Below are 9,404 nucleotides of genomic sequence, written 5' to 3'. Positions count from 1 at the left end.
TACCAGTCTCGCTGGTTTCTCTTCCCAATTCATGGGGAACTCTAAAATAATGAAAAGAGGATTCACAAATGGAATTTCATACTCAGTGTGCTAAGTGGATTTCACTGGAGCTTTTCAAGATGTAGTTCTAATTCTCAGAGGTCTACTATGGCACAGGAGACACTCTCAGGAGTGTGACCATCATAGTAATCTATTATTACTAGGGCAAAATGCAACTTGAGTTTGCAATGCTCAGGAAGCCTGTACAAACTCGTTTAGAAATTCTATCATGCTATCCTTATTCTCCAACATAATTATTCTTAATAGATTCATTTTTAGATGTGTTCCCCTTATCTTTTAACATAAAATTTTTTTTGTCTCTTTGTCCTTTTAGGGCGGCACCTGCGGCGTACGGAGGTTTCCAGGCTAGGAGTCTAATTGGAGCTGTAGCCACTGGCCTTTGCCACAGCCACAGCAACGCCAGATCCAAGCTGCGTCTTCGACCTATACCACAGCTCATGGCAAAGCCAGATCCTTAACCCACTGAGTCCAGGGATCGAACCTGCAATCTCATGGTTCCTAGTCGGATTCGTTTCTGCAGTGCCACGTTGGGAACTCCTAATATAAATTTTGCAACACATTTATTTCTAGAACTTGTTACTGTAATTAAAAAAAAAAAGGTTTCAGGAGTTCCCGTCGTGGTGCAGTGGTTAACGAATCCGACTAGGAACCATGAGGTTGCGGGTTCCATCCCTGCCCTTGGTCAGTGGGTTGACGATCCAGCGTTGCCATGAGCTGTGGTGTAGGTCGCAGACGCGGCTCGGATCCCGTGTTGCTGTGGCTCTGGTGTAGGCTGGCAGCTACAGCTCCGATTCGACCCCTAGCCTGGGAACCTCCATGTGCCATGGGAGCGGCCCAAGAAATAGCAAAAAAAAAAAAAAAAGGTTTCAGAGAGTTACAGAATAAAGTAGGAAATGGTCTGGGTTAGTTTATAATCTTGTCTTGAATTCTTTCAAGACACTTTTTAGTCCAGCAAATCTCTTAACTGTTTCTCAGTCCTTTTTTCTTGCTTTATCTATCCACGGAGCACTTCTTTTTCTATATTCAAATACAGTTAAGTATTTCAATCTACTTCTGACTATATCCTTTTAATCATTCCTGCCTATAATTTTTTGTTTTTTGCTTTTTAGGGCTGCACATGTGGCATATGGATGTTCCCAGGCTAGGGGTCACAGCTGCCAGCCTATGCCACAGCCACAGAAATGTAGGATCGAAGCTGCATCTGTGACTTATACCAAAGCTCACAGCAATGCCTTAACCCACTGAGCAAGGCCAGGGATTGAACCTGCATCCTCATGGATACTAGTCAGATTCATTACAAGTGAGCCACAGTGGGAACTCCCACTGCCTATAATTTAAATATCAGTATATTTCATCAGGTCCTCTCCAATATGCTGAACTTCTAGCTTGAGCCTTCTTTCTAAGGCTAAAGTTCTTAGGGTTATTGATCTCAGCAGTAACCCCCCCCCTTTTTTTTTTTGCTTTTTAGGGCTGAACCCACAGTGTATGAAGGTTCCCAGGCTAGGGGTCAAATCGCAGCTACAGACATCAGCCTACACCACAGCCACAGCAGCCCAGGATCCCAGCTGTGTCTGTAACCTACACCACAGTTCACAGCAACACTGGATCCTTAATCCACTGAGGCCAGAGATCGAACCCGGAACTTCATGGTCGCTAGTCAGATTTGTTTCTGCTGTGCCACAACAGGAATTCCTCAGCAGTATCCTTGATGAACTATCCCTATTTCCTTTCCTTGGAAGTACCAGCTAATTGAGCTTCATTCTTCATATCTGACAGATTTTTTTGGTGGGGGTAGGGGGCACATGGCACTCAGGACTGATAGCATGGCCCTCTAAAATTACAATTACCATAGCTCTTATGGAAAAGCAAAAGCCCACTATTCTATCTGTCATAATGAGGATATGTACACACTACAGGTGATATGCATGGCATACACATTCATTTACAGCTGCTGATTTGGGCAAAGAGCTCTTGCACATTATGGCTACATTTAAGAAATTACCTTTTTGTTTGTTTGGTTTTTTTAGGGCCACACTGTAGCATATGGAAATTCCCAGGCTAGGGGTTGAATCAGAGCTGCAGCTGCTGGCCTACAACGCAGCAACAGCAACATCAGATTTGAGCTGTGTCTGTGACTTACACCACAGCTCACAACACCGGATCCTTAACCCACCAATCGAGGCCAGGCATTGAATCTGCGTCCTCATGGATACAAGTTAGATTTGTTTCCACTGAGCCACAACAGAAACTCCAAGAAATTACTTAAAAAAAAAAATGAATTCAGGGGTGGGATCAAGATGGTGGAGGAATAAGACAGGTGCTCAATTTCTTCCACAAACAAAAAACCCCACTGATCTACATGTAGAACGATTTGTACAGAACATTTACTGAGCACTGACAGAACACCTCAGACTTCCAAAAAGGCCAAGAAACCCTCCACATGATTGGGTACAACCAAAGAAAAGAGAGAGAGAGAGAGAAAAGGAAAAAAAGGGGGAAGCAGGACAGGACCAGCACTCCAGAGAGGGAGCTGTGAAAGAGGACAGGAATGTGTACCCTGGGAGGCCACCTAACTGATGGGGAGATCAGCCAGGATGGAGGGAGGGCCTCAAAGCCTCGGAGAAAAGAACAGCAGCCAGAATGAGAAAGGCAAAGCAGAGAGAGAGACACACACCGACCATCAGTACCATTTGCAGAGGTGAATTCAGGCAAGAGGACTAGGGTTGGCTGTGAGGAAACAGCCTGAGGGGGCTAGGGATCAAGGCAGGAAGAGGCCTGAGCACACCAGAAAAGCAAGGTGCCATTGTTGGGGAGGGCAAGAGGAAGAGGGGAGGAACCGCAGGCTCTCAGGCGGCAGGGTGGCTCTTGTGTGGGCTACAGGGGCAGAGGCAAACTGCCACAGCCATTTCAACTCCTGAGGTAGTTATGGCCTGTCACCACTAAGAGTCCCATGAACAGGCATCACCTGAAGCCCCAATCACCCTTAGGGGTTGCCTCCATGGAGGGCCTTGCAAACAAGTGCTGCCCACTGCCCTCGCCTCCCTAGGAATAGATGTGCCCTCCTGCCACCACTGCCAAAGGCTCTGGGCACCACTCCCACCTCCCTGAGAGTTACTGCCACTTCCAAGGGCCTGGTGACCAGGCACTGTGTACAGGTGCTGCCCATTGCCCTCACCTTCTTAGAAGCATGTACAGGTTGTACACCTGCCTACCCCCTATCAATGGGATAATGGCCTGAACACACTGTGGAAAGAGACAGCAAGCATCCAAATGAAAAGCAGCCTTCATGTCAAAAAAAAAAAAAAAAAAATAGTAAGCCCTCACAAGCTACCAGGGATGCCCCGGCATATAAAGAGCCCTCCAAGACTACAGTAAATAAATTTTTTTTCCTAAACTCACAGAATAAGAAAAATTTAAGCAAAATAAAGAAGCACAGAAGTTATTCCCAGTTAAAAGAACAGGAGAGGATTTCCTTTTGTGACTCAGTGATAATGACCCCAAATAATATCTATGATGATATGGGTTTGATCCCTGGCCTCACTCAGTGGGTTAAGGATCCAATGTTGCCTATATATGGTATAGGTCATAGACATAGCTTGGATCCTGCATTGCTGTGGCTGTGGTGGAGGCTGGCAGCTGCAGCTCCGACACAACCCTTAGCCCAGGAACTTCCATATGCTGCAGGTATGGCCCTAAAAAGAAAAAAATAAAATAAAACAGGATAATTCCCCTGGAGGAGCAAACAATGGGACAAGATCTCTGCAGTCCAACAGACACTGAGTTCAAAAAGGAGGTATTGAAAATACTGAAGGAATTAAGAATGGATATATACAATAATACAGATCACTTTAAAAAGGAACTATAAACTATAAGGAGAAGCCATGAAAAGTCAGAAAATTCATTTGCAGAGATGAAAGCTGAGTTAAAGGGTTTTGAACAGAATGAATAATGCAGAGGAACAAATAAGTCACTCTGAAGATAGAATAATGGAAATAACCCAATCAAGACAGCAGATAGAAAACCAAATGAAAAAAATGAAAGCAATATAAGAGATCTATGGGATAATATGAAGTGGGCCAACCTATGCATAATAAGGATTTCGGAAGAAGAAAAAAAAAAAAAAGAGGATTGAAAATATATTTGAGGAGGGAGTTCCAGTTATGGCGCAGCAGAAATGAATCCGACTAGTAACCATAAGGATGTGGTTAGATCCCTGGCCTTGCTCAGTGGATCAGGGATCCAGCATTGCCATGAGCTGTGGTGTAGGTGGCAGACAAGGCTCGGACCCCTTGTTGCTGTGGCTGTGGCATGGGCCAGCAGCTGTAGCTCCTATTGGACTCCTAGCCTGAAAGCTTCCATGTGCCGAGGGAGCGGCCCTAAAAAAGGTAAAAAGACAAAAAAACACCAAAAAACCCCCAAAAACCTAAAACAAAACAAACCAATCACCAAACTCTCATTATTAACCTTCCAGCTTTGGAAATAAAACAGTATCGAAATCTTTGAAGACCCTGACATTTTGTATCCGTTTTTTTTCCTTTTTGCAAATAATTCATAGGTATGTTTTTCCAACAAATGCATTGTTTAACTTTTCCATTCTACATATATATGTATTCCTAAAAAGTATGGCTTCACTAAGCCTGTTCTTTGAACTTTAAATGAATGGAATTATGTTGTATATCTTCCTTAACTTTTTTTTTTTGTCTTTTTGTTCTTAGTAGGATTGGTTAACCACTAAGCCACGATGGGAACTCCTTCCTTAGCTTTTTAAAATTCAAACTTATGCGGAGTTCCCGTTGTGACTCAGTGGTTAAAGAATCCGACTAGGAACCATAAGGTTGCGGGTTCGAGCCCTGGCCTTGCTTAGTGGGTTAAGGATCTGGCATTGCCATGAGCTGTGGTGTAGGTTGCAGATGCGGGTCGGATCGCGCGTTGCTGTGGCTCTGGCGTAGGCCGGTGGCTACAGCTCTAATTCGACCCCTAGCCTGGGAACCTCCATATGGAGTGGCCCAAGAAATGGCAAAAAGACAAAAATAATAATAATAAAATAAAATTCAAACTTATGCTGTATTCCAGTGTATGAAAATTCAACAATTTGAATATCCAAACTACTGTTAATAGGTAAGTAGTTGTTTCTAGTTGTTGGGGTTTTTTTTGTTGTTGTTGTTGCTGTTGTCAGTGTTTCTATTGCTAATAGCAATAGAATAGCTGTCATAAACATTATTGTATATGGTAGTCGTAAATGGGAGCAAGAATTTCTCTAGGTTTGTATCTAGTAACTGCTGGTACATACAGTATGCACATCTTCAAGTAGGTAATGCTGAATTGTTAGTCAAATCAACTGTGCCAATTTACACTGCTAACATGAGTGGGAGTTCTAATTAATCCATGTCTTTGCCAATTCGTTTTTATCAGTAAGGTGCATATATAATGGTACCTTGTAGTTCTAATTTGCATTTCCCTAATCACCACTGTGGTTGAGCATCTTTTCAGTAGTTTATTGGCCATTTAAGTTTTCTCTTCTGTGAAATGCCTCTACACTTGTTTGCCCATTTGTGTATCAGATTGTCTTTTACTGATTCAGAGGGTTACTTATATGTTCTGAAGACCAATCCTTTGTTGGTTATTTGCATTGCAAATATCTTCTCCCACTGCTTAATACTTGTGTCTCATTTAAAAAAAAATTCTTCTCAGAGGCCAGAGATACTCCCCTGTATTTTATTCTATATGTTTTAAAGTTTTGCCTTTTATATTTAAGTGCTTAATTTTTCAATCAAGTAGAAAGTAACAAGTATACATTTGCATGCACCTAACAACATACTTTCAACACATAAAGTAAAATTAACAAGAAATTAATAAATCTATTAATATCATAAAAGATTTTAACATGCCTCTCTCAGCAATTGACAGACGAATCAGACAATGTGATTAACAAACTTGACTCAATGAACATACGTAGATCACTGTATGCAACACTCAAGAACATCCAACAGCTTTAGGACATTCTTTGTAAACACACAGGACACTGACCATGCACTTCATTCAAAAAGAAAATTTCAACAAATACTTAGTTATGGTTGCAGCGTGAAGTGACTTGATGGGCGATCTCAGTTCCCAGACCAGGGACTGAACCTGGGTCACAGCAGTGAAAGCCCGAAATCCCAACCACTAGACCACTGTGGAACTCCCTCAACAAATTCAAATGGATTATAATCACACAAGCTATATTTGTTTACCTTAATGCATTTAAACCAGAAGTCAATAACTAAATAACCACATGAATTTGGAAATTTTAAAATACTTTAATCCATGGATCAAAAAACTCCTATTGGAAATCTGGAAATATTTTGAATTAAATGATAATTTTTAAAAATGGCATCTGAAAAACTAGCACACAGTTTAAAGGAAATTGATAGTCTTAGATGCATATATTAAAAAAACAAAGGGTGCTTTTCCATTGTAGCTCAGAGGAAACAAACCCAACTAGAGGATGTGGGTTCAATCCCTGGCCTTGCTCAGTGGGTTAAGGATCCAGCGTTACTGTGAGCTGTGGTGTGGGTCACAGACATGAGCTTGAATCTCCCATTGCTGTGGCTGTGGTATAGGCGGGCAGTTCCAGCTCCTATCCGCCGCTCTCCTAGTAACTTCCATATGCCGCAGGTGAGGCTCTAAAAAGACAAAAACAAAAAACAACACAAAGGATGAAAATCAGTCATCTCTTTCAAGAAATTAGAAAAAGAACAACAATTTAAAGACCCCCCCCAAAGTAGAAGGAACTTGTAAGAGCAAAAATTAATGGTAGAGAAAAGAAATATATGAGTATCATGTCATAAGTTTGTTCTTTGAAAAGGCAAATAAAAATGACAAACCTCTGGTGAAACTAAGAAATAAAAAGAAGGCACAAGTAACTAATATCAGAATGAAAAAGGAATCATTGCCACTGACCCTACAGACATTAAAAAACATTATAAAAATTTCATGGTCATTTTTATATCGGTATTTTTTGAAATTTTAGATTAAATGGACCCAACACCAGAAAAATAGAGCTTAGCAAAACTGATATAAGGGGGGAGAGCAGCTGGGAAACTGTAAAGAAAAACATAATTTGAACACTGGTGATATACAGGACTACATTAAATAATTATTACTCCTTAAGTGTGTTAACTATGTACGTTTTTTAAAGAAGTCTTCATCTCTTAGAGATTCCAACTAAAATATTCATAGATGTAGTGATAAAATGAGTTTTGCTTCGGAGTTCCCGTCGTGGCGCAGTGGTTAACGAATCTGACTAGAGAACCATGAGGTTGCAGGTTTGATCCCTGCCCTTGCTCAGGAGGTTAACGATCCGGCGTTACCATGAGCTGTGGTGTAGGTTGCAGAGGCGGCTTGGATCCCGTGTTGCTGTGGCTCTGGCGTAGGCCGGCAGCAACAGCTCCGATTGGACCCCTAGCCTGGGAACCTCCATATGCCGCGGAATCGGCCCCAGGAAAGACAAAAAAAAAAAAAAAAAAGAGTTTTGTTTGCTTCAAAGTAGTAACACAGCATGGTAACTTTGCTAAGACTTAGGGTTTAAAACTCACAAGCATGGCTGACCTTCCTCCTCACCTGAGCCAGGAAAAACGGAGACTCCTCGTCACAATCCCAAGCACAATTCCAAGAACTGGTTCGCACAGGCTGGCGCGACCAAAACCTTCTCCCCAGGGTCTCAGGCTTTTCCCGCCCATTACTCTAACAACCAATCATGGGGCTTGGCTTCGGACCAACCAATCAGCGATCTCGGCTCCCAAATCCCAGTCCCCTACCCCCACCCCTTGTCCTAGCGTGTGAGGTGCCTGAGGAGCGGGAGGAGGCGGTGCCATGTTTCAAGGGCAGCGGGGTTGGTTTTGCGGCAGCGTCAGCGGAGACCTGAGGCAGTTCTGGGGTAGAAAGTTGGGTGGAAGGGGGTGTGTGAGATGGTGAGGGGAGCGCTCCTCCTTCCTTTGGTACCTTTCTTGACACCGTTCCACCACGCTAGTACTTGTGCTTTACTCTGTGTGCTTGCCTCCATAGTGGCTGAAGGGGGAACGATAAGTGACCTGAGAGCCGCGGACTACTTGTTCAGTTGTGACGCCTCACACCCAGACACGCTGAGGTACCTTGCAGTGTTTTTGGGTCGTGATGAGCCAGGAGTTGGGACAGAAGCTTCATTACACTAATAAGTGTTGATAATGGGAAGATACAGTCCTAGATGGGGGCGGGGTGGGAGGGGGAGACAGGGTCAGGGGCAGATAATGGGAGATAACCTTTCTCCTCTCCTTTCGGCCCCAATGGCATCGCCTCCTACCCGGTTCTTGAGTCTCTTCCCGGTTCCAGTTGTTTCTCCCACATCCCTATGGTGCCCCTCGGGTCCTCATAGCCAGTGTGTTTTAACCAGATCTCCTGATTGCCCCTCGTACCTGCACCAGCTGCTGTGTTCTTTTTTTTTTTTTTTTTTTTTGTCTTTTTGCTATTTCTTTGGGCCGCTCCCGCGGCATATGGAGGTTCCCAGGCTAGGGGTTGAATCGGAGCTGTAGCCACCGGCCTACGCCAGAGCCACAGCAACGCGGGATCCGAGCCGCGTCTGCGACCTACAGCACAGCTCACGGCAACGCCGGATCGTTAACCCACTGAGCAAGGGCAGGGACCGAACCCACAACCTCATGGTTCCTAGTCGGATTCGTTAACCACTGCGCCACGACGGGAACTCCTGCTGTGTTCTTAAACTTAAAATTTTGGTAGTTTCTTTTGAATAATAATCCCTATTCCCTTATTAATCCTGTTAATTAAACACCATGAATTGTATCCCTGTAAATGTTCGTTCTTTCACACCCGAAATAACCTCTCGCCCAAACTATCATAGTACTTCCTGAGAGGTTGCTCTGCCTCCAGTCTGTCCAACTATGATTCCCCCTTGTGGTCAGATTATGGTTAACAAACAGAGGTCTGATCACCATCCTGGCTGCCCCAGTCCTCACCTTTCTCCCACCTACAATCTCCTGATTACCTACGGATATTTCTACCTACTTCCATTCATTTATTCTTTCTTTTGAAAGGTTAACTACATTGTTGTATAATTCATACCCTAAAATATTTCCTTTCTTTCTCCTAGAATATATCAAAGCCTTGATTACATAGAAGATAATGCTACAGTGTTTCATGCCTACTATCTCTCTGCAGTAGCTAATGCTGAAATTAAAAACTCAGTGGCTTTAGGTCATTTCATTCTTCCTCCTGCATGCCTTCAAAAAGGTTAGTAAAGATCTTTCATCTCATCTCTGTTAGACTGCCAAATCCAGCTATGTTATCCAACTTTACTGATTTTTGTCCTC

The 9,404-nt window shown here is 43.2% G+C and overlaps 1 protein-coding gene across 1 annotated transcript in view; it reads left to right on the top strand.

The window, feature by feature from the left end:
• The first annotated feature begins 7,896 nt into the window (after window positions 1-7,896).
• The window catches only part of TERB2 (telomere repeat binding bouquet formation protein 2), a 33,116-nt gene continuing 31,608 nt past the window's right edge, over window positions 7,897-9,404 (top strand). The window contains exons 1-3 of the mRNA XM_047769446.1: window positions 7,897-7,978; window positions 8,107-8,188; window positions 9,185-9,324. Of these exons, the coding sequence (XP_047625402.1) occupies window positions 7,915-7,978; window positions 8,107-8,188; window positions 9,185-9,324 (286 nt within the window). The 5' untranslated portion in view covers window positions 7,897-7,914. The remainder of the gene's footprint in view (window positions 7,979-8,106; window positions 8,189-9,184; window positions 9,325-9,404) is intronic.

This window comes from Phacochoerus africanus, chromosome 2 (assembly GCF_016906955.1).
Source record: "Phacochoerus africanus isolate WHEZ1 chromosome 2, ROS_Pafr_v1, whole genome shotgun sequence".
In the NCBI taxonomy this organism is placed as follows: Eukaryota; Metazoa; Chordata; class Mammalia; order Artiodactyla; family Suidae; genus Phacochoerus; species Phacochoerus africanus.
This window is presented reverse-complemented; position numbering and strand designations above follow the sequence as displayed.